Genomic DNA, 22,071 nt, shown 5'->3' with positions numbered 1-22,071 from the left:
TTTATGAGTGTGAAATTCAAATGAAAACATACAAACACACTGCAATTTTACGTTACATTTTCATTTTAATTCTGATACTGACATACTTTCATAATTAAAAGCCATTCACTATTTACTGTTGTTCATAAGATCATCTTTGACCTTAATTACTTCTATTTTACATTGTATGTTATTATATGGTATTATATCACAGTGTATATTATATTGTTTGTCACTATTTTTAAAGCCACTAGAGGCTGCGTGTTTCAGGGATTGTACCACCGGCAGGGGGTCTAAATCCGTGTCATCTCCCTTTAACCAAGGTAAATCACTCTAAAACTTGGCCTCTCATGGTTTGTGGCTGTAATATTGCAATGCTGCTGTCTCTCAGGAAGACCGGTGACACTGGTAAACTGTGGCTGTGTATGTACAAAAAGACTTTTTTCTTTAGCCATAAATCAAAAAGCAAAGTGGACTGGGGTTGTTTTGTTTTTCACAGTGTACGAATCAAATGGACCACAAAAGAACCACAGACACACTGCATTGAGACCACCTCAAACCAAGCTCAGTTCATTTGCAGGTCCATTTAAATGGGTCTGCGTTCGTCTGACATACATATATATGTAAAGGAAACCATGATATAGTAACATGAGACTGCTCAAAATGCTGAAACGGTCCAAGTGTGAAAACACCTTAAAGGTTTGCATTACATGGATTAAGAGTCCCTAAAGACGCAAGGGTGCCGATTATTGTGACATGCTTTTTATGGATATCCAAAAATATGGATTCATTTTTTCTTTGAATAACTTTATCTCACTGAAAAACTGTATTTCTCATATATTTTCAGTGTAAGATCAGGCCAATAAACAAAAAAAAGGTATTTTTCATAAACTTAATTCTAATTTTTACTAAATGAGCTGTTATTTTACTAAATGAGCTGGAGAGCACTGTATTTCCAAACTTTCACTGCTAAATTCAGAGGGCCACCTTCACATCTTTTGATGTAATTATATGTGGATATGTTTTGATGTGAAGAATCCCTGTTAATGAAGAATTGTATGTTGTGCCATTAAAAAAAGTTTGAAAAGAAAACATCAAGTATCTGAGACCACACTGGCCATCTGGATTTTTTTCTATTTAATTAACAAAGTTTTATAACAAAGAAAAGTTCTGACAAGTAAAACGTAGAAGAATACTCTGGACTATTTCTAGGTCACTACTAACAAATTATTTCAGCAAATTTGTGACACTATTTTGGTCTTTTCTCTTCCATTGCCGCACATGTTCATAAGACTCTCAGGTGGAGTCAATGCCACAATGTCATTAAAGCAAAAGGGGAACACACTAAATACCAAGAAATTCTTACATTTAATTATACTCTTCCCTAAAACTGTTATGCTGACAATATCATTTGTAATAAATATGTTTGTATTAAATAAGAAAAGAAGTGATTTCACTGGTGGTCTCCAGAGAAAGAAACCTAGAGGGAGCACCACGTTTCGATATATGGATATCCGAACTCACCAGAGCATTTGTTGATTGGATTCATTCAGATATTCGAATGAGGTATAAAACAAGTAAATATTAAGCCGTCCAGGCTTTTTGCTTTCAGATGTAAAGCACCTCATCGACTTGGCTAAAGTGAAGATTTAGGTCGTGGAAAAAAAAGAGTAATGCTTTGCATCAGTGACACTGTGTGCAACTGTTTATTCAAAGACATTTTTAATATTTTTATTCAGAATTTGTTAAAATTGGAAGAAATGGATATTGGATAATGTTTAAATGGGACAAAATACAGTTGGGTGGTGTTCAATAAACTTTAATATACTTTCTAACCTATGTGTGCAAAACACGGGGACTTCAAAAAGTCATTTCCCGAATGTTATGGATGACACGAGCCACAATCTACTTGCCAATCAATTTGTATCTATGTCACATCATACATGTCCAACTTAAGAACTCAAAGTCCATTTTTGAAATGCCTCAATTATGATGCAATGTAGATTTGCCATTGAGAGCGTCCTTTCTAATGTAATAATGAGTACGAGCTCTTTTTCCAATCTATAATCTTTCTATTACCTCAAGTATGTGTTTGAGAGAAAGGCTACTAATTAAAGAAGCATGCAAACACATATATGTATTAGGTTTACAAAGTATAACCCTGCATAAGAAGCTGGAGTTGCAGTGATTAACCTTAGACATGATAGCCATGTCACTTCAATAATCCATCATCAAACACACTGTGGGGAATTATCCCCTATGCACTCAGCTGCTCTGAGCAAACACGAAACCCTCTCTCTGCTCTCCACATGCAGCAAGCTTACTCACAGCACTGCTGCCTGTGCGCTTGTGTTTAAGGGAGAGAGCTGTCCTCTGTCCGTGAGGCAAGACACCCAATATCACTTCTGCTGTCCTCAGGCAGGATCACACTGATGCGGCCGCAGAGCACGCTCTAGCTCTGGCACCGCGTACGACCTGCTGTATTTCAGAGGCCCTTCATTAGGTTCCCTGTATGAGCAAGTCTCTGCAGCCAGCCATCACTAACAAACACTACAGCACATGGTGTCCAGAGCCCTCTGATAACCAGGCAACCACAGTTCAGCTCAGGCTGGCACCCCATGACTGACTGGCAAAAGGCCCACAATGCAGTAGGACCTGACTGACATGAACGATTCAAAAGTTCTGATAACCAAAAGTACAACAAAAGGCCAACATGATATTACGTAAAACACCATTCAACAGTTTTAGTTAAAGGGGGCTTTATTGACAATTGTCATGTGTCATTTTTTCCCCATTACTTCTCTCCCTGAAGTCCATTTACAACATTTGTGTGATTTTATGAACCAAACTTAGGCATAATTCGATTTTACAACCTCTTTTATCCCAATGAATTAAACAGGCTATTTTTGCTACACCAACTTTTAGATTGATGTATGTAAATGAGCTCTGTTTGATTGGTTGCCCTGTATTGTGGCTCATGCAAAAACACTTTTTATCACTTTAATGTGAGTAAGCGGGGCTATAAGTGCTATAAGCTGATTCGGTATTAGGTATACAGCCGCATGCAAAAGTTTGAACCCCCCTGGTCAGATTAGATGTTTTGTTGATTTTCTCAATGAAAATAAGTTAACATATCCTACAAAGAACACATTTAAATATGGCACTTATATAGCAAATTAAATATGGCAATTTGTAGTACACTACTTCTATTTGTTATTTCTATTTTTAAAGAGTTTTACAAAGAAAAAATTACCCTAAAATATAACAGATGTGCTCTAACTTGGCACATTTTATGTTTTTTTTTCCCCTAAATAGGTTAAATTCAGCAAATAAACAGTAATAGTACATTAAAATGTGCCTAAAATGCACCTAAACCTCCTGCATATGACTGTATGTCAATATGTTGGTTTTTGTGACATCACAGAAACAGTGAATTCAAAATAAGTTATTTTTGCAGTTTAGTTCGTATATATGGACCATATGGACTGCAGAGGGAATGATGTTTTGAAACTTTAACAGTGCTTATACACTACATTAAACTCTTTTATTTCAAAAAAGTGAGTTTTTCACAATCTAACATAAACTACCAGTCATAGAACTACTCACAGAACTTTTTTTTTTTAACTTGTGTTTTTTTTAAACAATAAAATTTGATTGGTTTTCTATGAGTGCTGTTATTGTATTATGACCAATCACAATCATTGCGCTCTCTATCTCATTCTTGAATATAGGATATAGTCCATAAGTAATAAGTGCCTGTGGCAGTATGCTTTAGCCAAGGTTGACGGTTTAGGATTGAAATTGGCTTTGTTGTTTTTCTCATCTGATTTTAAGCAGACGCATGCTTCATAGTGAAGGGTTGCAGTGTTGGTTGGGTTTATGTGAATACAGCATTGCTGTTGAGGAGTGTAGTCTTGTTTTGTTTTGTATTATTATAAGACAGATGTGCTGGAATAGGTGTAATGATGACTGCAATGCCGTCAGCAACAGGTCTAATATTATGACAGATATTATGAAAGGTACTTTTCTAGGTGGCCCAGGGACGTGGGAGGGTTTTTTTAAGTTGGAGGTGCTGAAATTTTAAGCAGCGTATGTAATGTGAATGATGACGTCATGAAAAACGATTTGCCTTTTTTACTAATTTACATCACAACATGTCAGGACTATAACAAGGTGAGAGATGAAAACATATACGTATAACTGACACATCAAACCATTGACGTGATGGCTTCTCTGCTCTCCCGTTCTGGGTGAACTTTATGTAAATGAACTGAGCGGTGACCAATCAGATGTTGATGTGTGGTGCAGTAACCGACTGTGTCTCGCCCACAGTCACACAGTAAGAGCTCACTCTGGAGCGCACAGATTGTGGGTTGATACAAAGGTTGATAAAACGTCATTATTACTTTAGTTTTCCTTCAGTTTTTTACTTAAAAAAACAATATTTGTCACTTTGGGCTCAGAACTGGCCTATAACTCTGCAGAGACTTTCTCTCTTTGCACCTCAACCTGCGTGTGTTTTAGTGAAACAGTCCAAAGGTGGTCAACAGTTGTTGACATACTGTAATGATAAATGTGGCATTCACTTAAAAAGTGCATGGCTACTGCAGATTTTAAAAATATATAAATAAAAAAAAAACCTCCACTCTAAAACAAGCACATATGGGTCTTTATTTTGTTCACATTATAAAGTTCAGAACGTTTCATTATTATTATTATTATTATTATTATTATTATTTTAAATAGTTGTAATCCTGAAATCTGGGGGTGCTACCCAAGAAAAAGGTCTGCCTATGCCACTACTATAATAAATAACTAATTTGTGAAGAAAGACACAAAGTAAGACTCCAAGGAACCTCTTATGGACAGAAGCCAACGCATCACACAGTGTCATAAACATCCAAAAGAAGTTCAAAAAGAAACTTTTTCAAAAACAAAAAAAAAGAAAGAAAAAGGGGAACAAAGGCAAATGGGAGATACAAAAAGAAAGCACTTTGAATGGAGTGAGAGTAGGAGAGAGAGACAGAGAGAGAGACAGAGAGAGAGAGAGAGAGAGAGAGAGAATGAGAATGCATATGCTGGAAGAAGCTGAAAGGTTTGGCAGGAGGGAGGAGGAGAAAGATTAGCTCAACTGACAACTCCATTAGAGACTTAACCTCAGCTTTGATCATTGCCTGAGCCCCTCTTCAGCCGGGCTGACGCGCGAGCGCCGATACACCGCGAAAGCTGACAGGCTCCTGAGCGCAGGTCCGCCTGTGATCAAAGAGCTGTCTCTAATGACTGGAGCTGCAGCACTCGCTCTGCGCTCCTCTGGGACAGGCAGCAGCCAAGAGCTCTACCTCAACTCAGACCTAATCTCTCTCTCTCTCTCTCTCTCTCTTTCTCACTCACACTCGCTCTCTCTCCCTCTAGCATGCCCAGTCATTTACTCTCTGAGGATGATGTCTCATGTGTGCTTTTTTTCCTGGGTCATGTTTTGTAAAGTTTGATAAATATTTGCATTACACATTTCAATGTGGGAGTTCTGGGAGCTTTTTTTTTCGACAGTAATATGATTTTGGCTCTTGGCGTTTAGCTCTAATTTAATATGGCACTGTCCAAAGGGTTTCCATCCATCAACAAATACTGACAAAATCATCATATATCTATCCCCTGAAAACAGCACAGATTTTGCCCTCCATCCCTAAAACTCTACACACACATACACACATATCACCACTGTCGCAACAAAACCTTGTATCTCCACAATAACTTTATAGGAGAAGGAAAAAAAACATTATTTAACTTTAGTTAATGAAGCTTAACGTAACTAAATGTTTTCCAAGTAATTTAGGACCATTTCTATTGGTGAGTTCATCATGAAAGTTTAACACAAGTCAAAGGGTAACTGCAGTTCCCAAAATATGAAAAAAAAAATCATGCTACATGTTTTTTGCGAAACACCCACAAAGCATGTATACGGACTTCTATGTGCTTTATCATAACCGGCTGATGTCAATCGTAAATGCGTGTTCATTTCATGGAATTTGCACGTGGCAGTGCAAATGAGCCTCGTCATTAACACTGAGTTGGGAGAACACAGAAGCATCATCTTTCTTCCGCTGAGTTTCTGCGCATTCAGGCAAATTAGTGCAAATCAAGAAAGCTGTCAACTTTTTTGTCAGAGAAAGACATTTTTTTACACCTTATTACTTTTAATGAAGAATTATTTTAAACTAAGATACTATTCCATGCTCAAAAATGCTCAAAAGGTTTAACCTAAAGCATCTTTAAATGCTTTATGTGTAAGTCAGATGTATTTATAATGGGGCAAAATGGGGTGAGAAGCTCCCCTTAGCAATAGTGTCCATTTACTGTGAAGCTAAAGCATGTCTATGTATACCATGGGCAGTGTGATTATGCATACACTTACACAGCAGTTTTAGTTTAGTGCAAAAAAGAAAATCTTGAATGGTTCCCTCACTATTGGTGGTCAAGTGGTGTCTAGGTTTCAATAAATGTGTATTTATATGCCAAATCATTTGTAGTCTTTGCATTTTTGATGTAGTCAGAACAGTTAAATTGTTAATTCTGTTTATTAAATAAATAGTGTTATAATAAATTACATGCTGCTGTTTAGTGTTCTTGTCTGCAGTATCAATGGACTAGAGGGCATACTGTACGTGTCAGTAGGCAGCTCAGACAGCTTGAGCTTCCACAACTCAGATTTATGCCTGGCATTTTCTTACTCGACATAAAATTTTGCGACTGTTGGTATATTGAGGACAGATCAGTTATCTTTAATAAGCAGTGCTGTATCTTCTCAGAAGTAGGATACAGAAGTTTGTGGTTTTTAACATTTTATTAAATGCAGTAGCATTACATGGTGTTGGAATGTTAACTGAACTGTTCATCTCTTTGGGAAGCTACTTGTATTTACTTCAATGGAGAAGTCGTAAGTCGACTGACGTGTCGTAAGTCATGGGACAACAGTAAATTGATTATAAAAGGGGCATTACATCAGGGGATGGCTTGAGAATGCCCACATCTGTATAAATTGTGAGGTCAAACAGTGGCAAGGTGATGTAAATTTTTGGAGTTCAACCGAGGCATGATAGTGGGTGCCAGATTAATGGGACATTCCATTTCCAAAATTGTGCAGGCATTTAACATTCCTCAATCCACAGTGTCACATGTGTACCAGGAAAATGTCATAGAAGGCATTACCACCCACAGTGGACGGCGCAGCGTCTGGCTAGAACTGTCTATGCAAACAGACAAGCAACTCTGGCAGAAATCACATCCACATTCAATGCAGGAGGCCCCCCACGCACATCCCTGCAAGTCAGCGCAGCGTTCTTTAGCTTCCATGGGAGCAGAAGACCCACCAGAGTGCCTCTGTTAACACCAGGACACCGGACACAGCCTCTCACCTGGGCTTGTGAGGTTGCTAACTGGACCCTGGAGGACTGTCAACATTAGGCGTGGTCCAATGAGTCACGGTACCAATTGTTTCAGGCTGATGGTAGGGTTTGTGTGTGGTGCAGACCTCATGAAGCCATGGACCCCAGTTGTCAACAAGGCACTGTGGACACTGGTGGTGGTTCCATATTGGTGTGGGGTGTGTTCTCATGGCATGGGTTGGGTCCACTGGTCCACCTAAACACTACATTTCACTGCTTGGTGACCATTTGCAGCCCTTCATGAACTTCATGTACCCCCACAGTGATGGGATGCTCCAGCAGAATAATGCACCGGGCCATCAGCCCAAGTTGTCCAGAATTAGTTTAAAGAGCATTCTGGAGAGTTCCAACGAATGGTGTGCCCTGCACGTTCGCCCAACATCGAGCCCAATCGAGCATTTATGGGATGTGGTGGAGAGGTCCATTCACACCCGAGATCCTACACCTACAAATAACATGGAGCTATGTGTGATTATCCAGACAGCATGGCTCAACATCCCTCCAGACGTCTTCTGTCCACTTGCGGAATCGATGCCACGACGAGTTGCTGCACTTTGCTGGACTAGAGGGGGTCCTACACAACACTGGTTCCTGTCCCATGACTTTTTGCATGTCAGTGTATTTATCCTCACATATGACCAGGGCTGGGTAGTAAAGGAATATATGTAAATCTGCACTCACTTTTTGTTTTCATGTGAAGTGCATGCCTTTTAAAACTCGTAGGAGATTTCTGCGGACCAAAACCGCTGAGAGCTAATAAGGGAGCATCTACAAATTACATCATCAAAGCAATATAAAGCATTATGAGCCAGTCAAGCCTTTTATCAGATAGAAAACATATGATGGCAAGTTAGACGTTTCAGAATGGTCTTTATTCATAATCATACTTGATAAGGGGTCTCAGAAAGATTTCTACCAAACTGACATTTTGACTTTGGAATAAAGCATAAACAATTGATCTATTATTTATAATACACCATTTAGCTTCATAAAACTGTGTATTTGTCCTGTTAGCCTTGTGTTCAGTTAAATACATTTTGTTGATATAGTTTTTTCCTTGTCTTTATTTAATTACATGACTTTAAAAAGACACATAATCGAAAAGTAACGGAAAGTAATCTAATTTATAATATCACAATCCTTTGAATTAGTTTTTAATTACGTTTTTTAACAGGTAAAGAGTAACCTGCAAAGTAAGCCTCCCATCCCTGTGACTAAGACGAAGCACATTACAACCTGTTAATGAAATGATCTTATTCTTTATTTTATGTTTACTGAATTTAGTTTTCAGTGAGCTTGAAAAGGTGCTTAATACTCTGTATGAAAAAAAATCTTTTCAAATTTAGACTGTGAGATAGGCCTCAATAATTCCAGGCATTATAGTGCAATTTACACATTCAGCTACTCCAGCTGCTGACTGAACCACTCACTTCATTTAATGATGATAAGCAGTGGCTGAATTGGTAAAAAAAAATCAAACATGATGGTAGTCATAAACTCTAAGTATACTTAATGTTTTTAATTTTACTCTCTTATATTTAATTTCTAAAATATTTTCAGATATTTCTCCTCTTTTAGTCAGACTTTCTTAAAGTCATGGCATTAGAGCTCATTGCAGGTTATCAACTGTGACCTATGAACACACAGCTTTACTCTGTGCTCTTTTATTGGCTTTGGTCCATGTTCTACATCTAAAGCAACTTAGCTGTTAATCTCAAAATGGATAGTATTAAAATATCAACATTTTAGGTGAAATATTATCATATTACTCTAAATGGAATAGGATGTGTTTTGTCATTCTTCTGCCTGGGAGGATGTCACCCCCTTGCATCCCCCCTCAGTTCGAGCCCTGACGTTAAAGGAGTATTATATCAGCAAACAAGACAGCTTGACCGCCTATTTTACATGGCCATGATGCAGAACATCCAACAAAATTGCCAGTCAAGTCACAATCACGTCAAAATGTTACTGCAAGGTAACAAACACAACATAATGGTCAATCTACAGTAGATAACTCTCTACTGCATAACTCTCTCCAGCGCTGAGCATCGTTACACTGTCTGCTGGAGTGTGAAAGTCTCGGGTTTACCTACACGGACTGATTTTAAAGCACAATTAATAGAATGAAACATTAAAATCACAGGTGGACTTATTTAGCATTCCGCTATGACTTCATACCACCACTGAAGCATATAAATTCGTAATGTCACAGTGTGTATAAAAGCAAGTCATATAGTTACTAAATATGTTTGAATCTGCTGAAGCAGACCTTTGTTAAAATAAGCCATATGGCTGATTAGTTGCATAATGATTTATGGAGAACAAACACTGTGCAGTGCCTTTTTGCAAATGAGGGGGGAATCGCTCTTTGTCTTTGTCAAATGATTTATGGTATTTTGGTGAACAATACATGATGATAAATAGTATGGCATGAGCTCATGTTCTGAAGACATTCAGCGTGGTTGGATTACACTGTTTGAGTAGGGAGGTAAATTGGTCTTTACCTACTGGCTGGTAGCCCTGCCTTGTGGGCCCACCAAATGGGTTTCTGCTGCCAAAGGAGCCACCATCAATAGATCCATACGACATTCTGGAGCTTCCTCTGGGTTCTCAAGGAAGGAAAAGTTTGGTAGTCTATAAGACACAAAAAAAGAAGAATCTGTAAACACCAGTGTGAATGGCATTATTTGATTTGACATCACAGTGCATATATATATATCCACCACCACTCAGCCTACAGCAGTTTACCTCCAACCATTCACAATGAAGTTATTAGTAATTTTTCAGTCCAGACTGTTCATTGAATGAGGCACAAATCAGGGAGCCAATCAGAACAGAGATCATTTGCATATATCAATCTTGAAGGCACAGTAACAGAAATAGCCTGTTTCACTCAAACATAAAAGCAAAAAATAAAATTCAAGGAAAATGAACAACACAGGGTCTTGTACATATTCAAGACTAACTGGGTTTAATTTAAGGAAAACAAGTAAATATTTGTGACAAAATTTGCGACAGTACTACCTTGGGAATAATACCAAGCACTGCACATTTTATTCCCTTGTTGTGACGTCAGCAACATCTTTCTTTAAAGGTCTTTAAACTTTCAGGAAAAAAGTAATTGTAAAAAATGCCATTGTTTTTTTTTTACCACGCATTAGTTAGGTCCGAAGTCGCAACATGCAGTCTCCAGACCCGCATGTGGCTCTTTTACTGCCCTGTTGCGGCTCCACAGCAGAATCAGATTTTTAGGTGAAATAAAATAATCCTTTGCAGTAAAATAAAGCTCTGCTGATCGTTCTAACACAGTTTTAACAATAAATATATAACATATAATATATGTAACCGCTAATTCACCCTTTGGCCTTGAAGACTGGCATGCAGACTTTTTGGCACCATAGCAATGCAGGCTGCAGTCTCGCCTAGCTAGATTAAAGATGACCATCGATAATTTGGAGACAAATGAACTAATTTGCATTTACAATCACTCCAGTTGGTTTCCTGATACGTTTAATCTGCAAAGAGAAACTGTCAAACACTAAAAAGTCGTGAAACTTCAGTCAGTTAGTTTCTTGTTCGAATTTTCCCGTTCCACCTTAAATGGTGCTGCAGCAACATTCTGGCGCGGTTACCATTTAAGGTGAAACAGGAAAATTCAACAAGAAGCTGGTGAATGAGAATCTGACTTCAGCCTCATTCAAAAATTGAAAGTTGAGAGACATTTTACAAGAAACTATTCCACTTTCACAGAAAGGTTTCCTGCCGGAGATGTGAGAAAAGCAGCTATAGCTGAGCTAAAGCTTAAAGCAGAACAAAGTAAGCCTGTGTTTTTCTTTATAATTTATGTTTTTTAGCCTATACTACTACATTAGCATATACTGAAACATATTCACAGCCAATATGGTAAAATGGACATAAAATTCGTTCATTTGTGGCTTCCAAGGGGGTTTGATTTTTGTTGAAAGGATAAAATAGTTTTTCTTAACATTTGGGTTGCCGACCCCTGAGCTAGGTAAAACCTTCTCTTCAAACCAAGAAAGACATTGTGATGAACATAAATCTGACTGTTGAAAAATTTACCCAAAGTATTAGCAAAACACTGTGTCCAAAAATATCCAGACACTCCCTTTATTAATCACTGAATTCAGCAACTTTAAGGTACACGCATTGCTGAAACAGTTGTCCAATTGTGTACATACAGATTTGTTTAACCTGAATAGAAAAGAACTGCCAATCAAAAAGGACGCTATGGAGCAACAGTACATGAGCCTAAGGTCACCATGCCCAGTGGCAAGCATCGGTTTGAGGGGTCTAAAGCCCCCAGCATAGGGATGTGGAGCATTTGAACTGTGTTCTCTGGAGTGATGGAGCTCCATCCAATAACCAATGCTCTTATAGCCAAATACAATCAAATCCTCACAGCAATGTTCCAACATCTAGAGTAAAAACTTCCCAGAAGAGTTGAGGCTGTTACTGCAGCAAATGGGGGGGCGAGCTGGATGAACAATTTAATGGAGGCAAAGAAATAGCAAGAAAATTAAAATTTCAGAAGAAGGCAAGGTGGCACAAAAACTACTGCCTTGCAGTCCAAATTGCTGTGTTATTACTGGAGATAAATGCAGAAATGGAATAGCGTGAAACGATGAGGCCTGGGGCAGACCGTTCTAATGGATCTGACCTGTAAAACTTCAGGGGTTTAGCGTGTGATTCGAGGAGGAGGATGTGCAGACTAGTGTGGTTAACTGGGTCCGCGTGTCAAACAGCATTCATTAGCAGCACAGGAGAGGTGTGAAAGGATGGGGGCATCTGTGACACCGTGATTTAACCCCAACACTTCGGTGTGAGTACGCGGGTGCATGTGTACACACACAGATATTCTCGGATTTAGCTGAAGAGTGTGTGTGTTTGTGTGACAGCATTAATTAAATCCCATGAGAGACAATGACAATAATCACGGCTTTAAATAAACCGCTCTATCTGTCCTTCTAGCGGCTGGATTAGCCATCTACACCCAGCGAGAGCAAAATGAAACGTGTGAAATGTTGATGAAAAGGTTAAATAATACATCGAGAGCATGCTGGTGCCCTCAGGGCAGCTTGTGCTCAGTTAACGTGGAGATGCCTGGGTGTCCGTCTTTAGCAGCTTTAGTGATATCATCGTGCACCAGCACAGCACATACGCACCCTCAAATGTCATTTACTAGCATTTACATGGTGACCTCAGCTCTAGCGTGCAACTCAAAATCAACATTATAAAGCACTTTGGAAAACATCAAAGGTGTTTGTGTTGGAACAATTTGGAGTATTTGACGGGGCTTAACAGTTGTTTGTTGGCCTTTGTATTACTGATAGTAGTGAAGGGTGGAATATGCAAATGAGCCCTCTAACCAATCACAGTGGACTAGATTCCTTAAGCTCGGTAGTAACAGCGTTTCACGGTGCAAAATGTGTGGCACAGTAAAAAAAGACTTATTTATAAAGTTACCATGGCCGTGATAAGCGTACTGGAGTCTTTTTAATGCTGCAACATTTTCACTGATGTTCTAGACAACAGCCAACCAAAATCAACATGTAAATGAGATTGTACATATTAAAGACCCACGCCAAGTGAAGCTCTCTTTGGCTGCCAAAGAGTGGATAACATGCAAATTTTGGGATAAGAAATTTAAGGTAAGAAATGCCGACAAAAAATAGACAGCTTTTGGTAAAGATGCTTTTAACTTTTGAAGTCAGAAAATGACGTATATGCAAATCCAATTACAACATCTTAAAATAAATATTTTAATAGTAGGAATTATATTTTAGCACGTAAGATTTCATTTCTCTTTTGTAAGAATTCCATTTATTCCAGTTCATCATAATTACAGTAACAATTTCTCTAACAAGAATTCAATTTCAACAAGATAACTATTTTTTCCATACAATTCAAAATTATACCGATGTTTTTGTTCAAAATTACTATGGAAAGCCGTTTTAGCCTTTATTTCTATTTCTCTTGATCACAAGAAAACCTGTTCGCATGTGAAAATTAAAAATTAATTATTAAGTATTTCATTCTTGATATCACAATTTAAATCCTCACAGCAATGTTCCAACATCGAAAATTACAATTCCATTAGTAAATATTAAATGTCAACTAGAAAATAAGTAAAATCCATTGTTAACTGAAAAAATAGGATTAAAAGCTTAAACTGCATTGACCTGCTAAGTCTGCATTACTACAATTAACAAGTAGTCTGATAAAAACAGCAGATGTGGGCCTTGTTTGGGAATGTAACATTAGCTAGCATTAACAACAGCTTTTAGCTAGCTTCATTCTGCATCCCTCCACAATTCATGCAGCGTATTAGCAGGTGAGCTGATGGCAGATCAATGTATTCACCTCTGATGCTCACTTTGTAGAAGTTAACCCTGCATGGCATCAACTGCAATCTCTATGTCCAGCCTCACTATCAGCCACTGTCCTCAGTTTACAAAATGAGGTTTTTCAAATTTTCCATTTGACCTTAAATGGTTCTGCTGTAATATTCAGGCGCATTGAGGCACCAGAACTGCTGCACAGTTTAAGGTGGACCAGAAAATTCAGCCTTGTTTTTTATCAACCAGACTGATAAATCAAAAAATCTGGCCACATGTTTGATTAAAAACGTTCTCATGGGGTCATGTATAACGACAAAAAGCATCACAAGTGGTCATATTTCCCACTTTCTTCACCTCATCTGCTAATGTAAGAGTAGCTATAATCTCTTTGGCCGTAATGTTTTTAGATGATGCCTTTTTCGCTGAGCGTGCTGTCGGCCCCGCCCTGATGGGATGACCATGAAAATTAAAACGCAATCTGGTTAAATACATTTTCAAATAAATTGATACTGATATGAATTCGTGAGCTCCCACATCACCAGTCAGTGAGCCTCTCTAAAATATAAATGGGTGGAATGCTTTTATTTAGCCATTCAGACAAGGAATAGAAATTTGGCATGTCATGATTCAGAAATACCGTTATCGTTTTAAATACCGCAGTATACCTTCTTACTTATATTCCACCCAACTCTGGCTGTTGATCTCAGGCTTGATGGTTATCACAGACTAATGACAGTTGGTCATCAGTCAAAAGAATTTGCCAAAATTTGCTTCCCTAATCCGGTCAGGAACCCCTGCAAAGTCCATATACACAGTCGAGTCACATTATTATGTCCACTTCATGTCCACAAGCTGGTGGTGGCAGCTTTATGGTCTGGGGAATGTTTTCATGGAATTCTCTGGGTCCACTCATCCATGTGAAAGGCACTCTCAACCGATTTGGGTATGAATCCATCCTTGTAGATCACGTACACCCATACATGCTGATTGTCTTTCCTGGGGCAGACAGGATCTTCCAGCAAGACAATGCGACATGTTACATGGCTAGAAATGTTCGACTTTGGTTGGAAGAGCATGACCAAGACTTCCAAGTACTACCCTGTCCCCCTAATTCCCCAGACTTGAACCCAACTGAGCATCTATAGGACCACCTCGATTGTCATGTTTGCTCTATGGATCGTCCCCCACGCACCCTCCAGCAGCCGTGGGATGCACTGCAGTCAGCATGGCTCCAGATACCTTTGACAACCTACCAGGACTTTATTGAGTCACTCCAAGCCCGTCTAGCTGCTGTCCGTGCTGCACACGGCGGTTACGCTGGATATTAGCTGGTGGTCGTAATAATGTGACTGGACTGTGTATTACTACGCAGATAAAGTTTTCCCTGTGGAAAACCAGTCCCATTATCTAAGAATAACACACACAGAATTACAGTCTTAGACTAATGAATTTATAAAAGTGTTCTACAAAGATCACTGTATAAGTGTTTACTGATGGAATTCAGCAACCGCCCATTGGTTTCTACTCCACGTGTGTGTTGAGTCAAAGAGTTTTCTGTTCTTCTCTAAGTACATAAATGTGTTGAAATTATTCTCAGTGGTAATTAACTGTATGATACAGAAACAGCAGATGGGGTTTAGATAAAAAAACTGCGGTATTTGTTAAATGCATATAAACAAAACTTGTTTTAGATGGAAGGGTTTATTGAACACTGGCATGCAGCAGACACGTTTAGGCATTTTGGATCTTCTCGAATGAGTTGAATGTTTCACGTTTCAGTAAATGGTCATAAGGAGGCATATGCATTTTGAGGCGTGTGAAAACGGGGGAAGGGACGATGCTGTTTGCAAGTCTATGTGTGAGAGAAAGAGAAAGCAGCGAGAGGGAAAGAGAAAGGCAGTGAAGACGAAGCATCTGAGAGCGAGAGCCAGTAGCATACCAGCTGGGCTCGAAATCAAGAAGCACAGAAATTGTTTATTGGCCGCCAAAAGCAATTAATCCTTCTGCTCTGCAAAAATTAATCTCATTATTTGATCACGTGGCAGAACTAATCTGATGTACTGTCTCCAAGCCTGACCCCTTCCAGTTCCCCTCTAGCCTGCTCCCTCAGGGACACCGCCGCTGGAGATCTCTCTCACCAAACCATATTTTCTACCATTAATTCGTATGTATGCATTACTAGGGATGCACCAAAACTGGGAATTGTGGGACATCCGAATATGCAATATTTTTCACGTACACACCTGCCGAGGCAGATAAACATCTCTAAAATGTGAAAACTGAGACTAAATCCATGTGGATTAGCACTACAAAGAAATACTACAATGGTATTCAAAAGTTTAGGCACCCCTGGTCAAATGATATGCATGTAAGATTTTCTAAGTAAAAACACAACCTCTACAGAGAACACACATAATTACTGCTTATTTGCAGAACTTAACATGTTGGTAATTGAATAAATATATAAAACGTGGTCAGTGGTTATGACACCTTTCATAGATTTTTTTTTTTCAATATATTAAACCCAGCAAATAAACAGAAATTGTGCACTAACATTTGCAGAGAAATGCCATATTTAGGTTTGTTCTCTGTACAGGATGTGTCATATATTTACTTGGAAAATCAACAACGTATGTAATTTGACCGGCAGGCTCAAACTTTTTCATTTGACTGCAGTTGGGGTCAGGCATGAGCTTCAGTTGTAAACAGCCTGAAACCATATTAAGCACATCCTACACAAAAACCTGAAGGGGCTGACAACTATGATATGTTCATGCTTATATGGACAGAAACTAAAAGGTGGACAAAATGACTGGACTGAATGATGATGAGCTACTGAAAATTGTAGATTCTAAAGTTACATTTATCACTCAACTCGAAAGCCACCGTCATCCACCACACACTTCTCTATAATGCTGCACACGCATGTGTGATTCCTCACACAGCTGTGCACCAAATTTTCTCTCAGAGAACACTGACGATACAGCTGTCTGTCTTATTACATTGCAAATTAGGGAGATCTTTGAAGGTATAATCCTCTCGAAAAGTGGTCCCGAACAGTTCATTTTTAGTAGACCATCTAGTGGAACCAACTGCCCATTGCACTCTCATGAGCACAATTCCAAACGTTAATCCACAAAACCTCAGGGAAAGCAAAAGTCCAGAGTGCTGCTCCAGTATTCGAGATTTGGATTAAACACAAAAACATCTATGTTTTTAAGATCTATACTGTCAGTGTCTATAGGTTACAAATTTATGCTTCATAGTTACATAAACATTTAATTACTGAATTCAGCAACTGCCCAGTGGCTTCTAATATTAGCAGGTTTCAATTCAACGGTTTTTATGTTCTTTTCAAAGAAACGAGAAAAGTTTTGAAATGATTAACTGTGCTAATCAAAAGCACAATGCAGCTGCAGCTGATAGAGATACTACTGAAAAAAAGTTTTTTTTTTAATTCAATACAAAAGATTTTACTATATAAAATCACTGGTAACACTGATATATTTCCCTCAACAGGCAAACAGGCACAGCCCTAGTCCCATTAAGCCCTGTGTAATGCAGAACTACACTTCAGGTCACATTTGACTTGACTCAGTAATGTGCAGAGTAAAAGTGAATGATAGCCTGCTCATTACTCACAGAGCTCAGTCTGCACATCAAATCAGTCAGACCCTGCGGCTGTCTCCAGCACGTACACGCGCGCATGCGCACGCTCCCGCTCACGCGTCCTGTCAGCCTGTTCCATCTGACGTCATGAGCCCTGGGCACTGTGACAGACAGGCCAGTCATCTCTAAAGCTGAGCCGCTGATTAACGCAGGCTGATCAGTGTGTCACTCTCACTTAGGCCACTCTCCATCGCTGCCCTGCAGTACACAAATGACTGAGCCTCATACACTGGAGATGGTATGGGGGTGGGGTGGTGGGGGCTGTGTAACTGGACATGAGAAGCTAAAAGTTATTCTTAGTAAGGAGACCAGAGAAGTGAGGAAGATTTCTCTTTTTTTCCCAATCCATCCCATTCTCTATTTAAAAAAAAAAACCCTGGTTTTGCTGAACTGCCAAGAGCTGTGTGGTCACGCTAGTGTCTTCAGTACAGGATATAAAAATAAATTACTTTTTAATGTACTGGCCAGCAAATTAACATTTTAGAGCACCTGTCTGCATGTCTAATGGAAGCCCATGTTTTAATAGCCACTTAGATTTTTTACATTATTAAATTATGCTAATAATAATAATAATAACAACTATTACTGTTAATACAGCTAAAAAAAGAAAACTGACCGAGGTGCGAGGCTACTGACATGGCAATCCTTATCCTGTGCCTCTAAAGGAGAGTGGATTTGTTTAAGTAAATCAAGTGACTTTATTTAAACAGTACAGTTATACAGGACTCTTATTATGATATAAACATCATCCAGTGTCAGTAAAGGAGCAGTAGTGGATAAATTTAGTGTTCTCCATGGACTTGTTTGATAATTCATTTCATAACTCATTCATAGACATAAATAAATCCATGAAAACAGAATTAGCAAGCTCACCAGTCCAAACTATAATAAAAGCAACGTATAATAGTATAGCAGCCTATTTATCAGATTCTAAGATGGTTTCTACACTCACTCATGTAAATATCTGCAGTTACTCAAAATCATATGTACATTTTCTCTCGAGAGTATAAAAATATGACCAAAAGACTCATTCTCTAGCTGCTAGCATACATGCTAACAGCACTAGCATTATAGTTTCTGAGCTAGCTGACATCAACCTGGCGAACTCTTTACAAAGCAATGGTTCTAAAAAAAACAGCAACTGACACATTAAAATACTAGTTTTAGTACTTTTTTATTATTTATCAAAACTTTAATATATTTTGTTGTACTTTTGACTGCATTTGACAACATATCAAATTTATTTTTAAACTGTGTTATATCATGTTATCCTGGTGAGGACTCTTAAATAACTACACATAACACATGTTAGGGAAAACCTTTGTTTATGTTGTGTAATTCTGAAGAAAAAAAATATAAGCCAATAGATTGGATATATATCGGATTTTTAAATCCTCAAATAACGAAATCGGTGTCGGTCTTAAAAATACCAACATCCAAAACAACATGCTTTTTCTAGCAAGGACTGCGGCCCATGCATAGTTACATCAGGTGCAGCAGTGCTGACTAAAACATCTGTGTTCATCTCACTGAGGGGCAGCTTTATAATAGAATTATGACCACAGTTACTTATAATTAGAGATGGCACAGTAGCACTTTCTCTTTGCCAATGCTGACAGTGACAGTGAAACCTTGAGTATTAGTTGCTACCAAAACCAGGGATGAGTCCATTTTTTCAAATATTCAAATAGTCATGAAAATTTTAAAAAAAAATCAAATAGTAAATAAGGGTTTCTGCACAATTCTATCATAATCACTGTGGTTTGGGCAGACACTTACAAAACCAATACCAAAAAAGCTGCGACTGTAGGTAAAAAGAAAATAACAAACAAAAGGCAGTGATTTGTAAATCTACTTTGACCTGTATTTTAACGAAAAAAGTACATAGACAAAATACTCAATGTTTTACCATAACAACGTAAATAAACTGAAGAATGGCAAAAATTCCACTTTGACAACTGGATCAGTTTGTGTTTTCAGTCTCGGAACGATTATTGAGTGTTGCTAAAAGGTAAGGTGATGAAATGCAGTGGTAAACAGGTTACTGTCCCACCTTTTCTGGGACATGTTGCAGACAAAAAACAATGAAGTTCATAAGGTATAACTTAAATTTCAAGCTGGCCTAAATTGTAAGCTACATCACCTACTATGGATTTGTGGTCTGGGTTTAATATAGAAAAGCATTTGTATAGACATTCATATCTGCATGAATATAACATAGATATTTACATCTCTCTTTAAGCTCCTCTCATGTATGCTGGCTCTTCATTATTCTTTCTTATTCTCTATTCTATTTCTTGTGTTATTAGCATATTCATTCCTTAGCTAAATACATGTTAACAGTCTGTGTGCTTGTCCGGTCTGTTCAGTATGTTACATGTCATACATGTGTACACTCACCAAGGCAAATCCCTTGTATGTGTAACATACTTGGCAAAATAATAAAGTGATTCTGATTCTAAAGCTGCTGTAATAGAGATGTGAACGGTGCTTTTTTATTTTCCAAAAGGCAGCTTACAGCGTGTTGTCCGCTGATTCATCCAGTGTGCGGTAGCAGGTAGACTTAATATTAAAAGTGTAAATATTAATAAAATCTTAATAAAAGTGCTTTTATTGTGTTCCTCCTTTTATTTTATTCTGGTTGTTGCACATAGTTTTTTGATATCTACAAAGGTGTGCCATCTGTTTTATCTCATGGCAGGAGGTTAGGAAACATGTATCTTCTCTATCAAAGCAATACAAAACCCTCAAGTCTCAGATTATCAGCAGTTTTTGGCACATATTACGTTGTACTCAGCACATTACGCACTAACACCCTTTCAAGTACCCTTCGCCCTTCTGGCTTTAATGACATCAGCCAATGAACTCAGTAAACCCAACAAGGTCATATCATGGATGTCTGAATAATCTGTGTAATGTGCTGTAATAATGTAATATGTGTGATTATCTATGTAAACACTGTTAAAGTCGAAAAACTGAAACACCATCTCAAACCTACATGATCTGCTATTTTTCTACTACAATTTAATTTAAAACCGAAGCACTTAAGATCACTTAAGCATCTAATAGTAGGCTATTCTACTAAACCACAGGAAGAATTGCACAGCTAACAACTTCTGTTCCCTCCACTTTAGTGCGGAAATCAGTATCACAGATATAAACTAAATCAGCTTTATAACAGAAATTACCACCCAGCTGTCATCAAACGGAAATTTGCCTTGATATGTGAAACCATCAAGAAGTCTGGCATGCAATCTTAATTCAAAAATACGTTGTATTAACCTGTTACTTTGCATTTATACTTGTGCAGGGCCAAATTACTTTGGTCATTGTGCAGTTAATGTGATAGCACGTCAGCATTAGAAGAGGCTAATTAGAACTCACTTTAAATGAGCTGGAGTGCTTTTCAAGCAGGCCTTAGAAATCACGTTCATTGTTTTCATGAAATGAAAATTATGGGGTCAATTATGTATCTAAGATGGGCATTATGTAACGGAATATTAACCACCTTTTTATACAGAGTGAGTGCAGATAAATCTGGGGTTCGCCTGCATGAGACAGAGAGAGACCCAATAGGACGGATACAATATTCACATTTTCTAGGGAAACACAATATATTACTTGTTAATTATTATTATTAAATATCAGCTTTTTTTGGGTGCAATATGTGAATGAGTCCTGTAACAAGCTGTAAGCATCTTGATCAATCTCAGATATTTCAGAGTGGTACAGTTAGGGCTGGGCGATAAAACGATAACGATAATTATCGCGATATAACTTTTCCTCGATAGAGCGATACGACATGTTCGATAAATGTTCGATATAATACACCATTCTCACACTTCCACGTTCAGCGAAAGCCTTGGTGGCGTTTTCTACTGCAAGGAAAGCGACACTACTCTGCTGTTGCCAGGAGAGGGCGCACTTCCGAGTTTTTCTACATGATTAGAGAGGGAGGGGGCCACGAGTAAGATGAGTCTTTAGCAACGGCTGAAACGCGGAGTTATACAGTCCCTGTCTGAGTGGAGCGACCGGCGATCTGTTCTCCTGTGACCGAGTGTGAGTGACGAGGTCAGTGGTGTAACTGTACTGTCCTACAGCGAACTCACCTCTTTTTGTACATCCTAACCAGCTCGTCACCAGCTAAAAATAATCTGTTTTCTTTCTTAAATTATGACTATTACAAAATAGCCATGCTTTTCCAGCTGGTAAAAACAGCTCACCAGACACTTTCTCCCACTCTCCCATGACAGATTTGTGAAATGTTCCACTGTTTGATGAGTGTTTGTCGTGTTCCGACCATAAAGGATAGTTTAAAACAGCAATTAACCACCCAGGAGCAAAATCAGCCTTCAAACGTGAAAGAAATAATGACTTGACATTAATCGCGATATGTATCGATATCGAACAATATAAATTTTGTTTATCATGATAACATTTTTGGCCATATCGCCCAGCTCTAGGTACAGTCAAACTTATGTCTGATAAGAGCGTGTGTAAACAGTGTAATAGTTTAATAATGTAGAAGTTTAACAATCTGCTTGATTTGCAGTTCATTAACCAGAACTACTATCAGTATCATCTGTAATACCAAATATAAGAATAAAAACTAAAAATAACAA

The 22,071-nt window shown here is 38.3% G+C and overlaps 1 protein-coding gene across 1 annotated transcript in view; it reads right to left on the bottom strand.

Moving 5' to 3' along the window:
- tsnare1 (T-SNARE Domain Containing 1) overlaps positions 1-22,071 on the bottom strand; it is a 197,753-nt gene that overhangs the window by 150,282 nt on the left and 25,400 nt on the right. The window contains exon 2 of the mRNA XM_036590208.1: positions 9,926-10,055. Coding sequence (XP_036446101.1) covers positions 9,926-10,010 — 85 coding nt within the window. The 5' untranslated portion in view covers positions 10,011-10,055. The remainder of the gene's footprint in view (positions 1-9,925; positions 10,056-22,071) is intronic.

Source organism: Colossoma macropomum, unplaced genomic scaffold, assembly GCF_904425465.1.
Source record: "Colossoma macropomum unplaced genomic scaffold, Colossoma_macropomum, whole genome shotgun sequence".
In the NCBI taxonomy this organism is placed as follows: Eukaryota; Metazoa; Chordata; class Actinopteri; order Characiformes; family Serrasalmidae; genus Colossoma; species Colossoma macropomum.
This window is presented reverse-complemented; position numbering and strand designations above follow the sequence as displayed.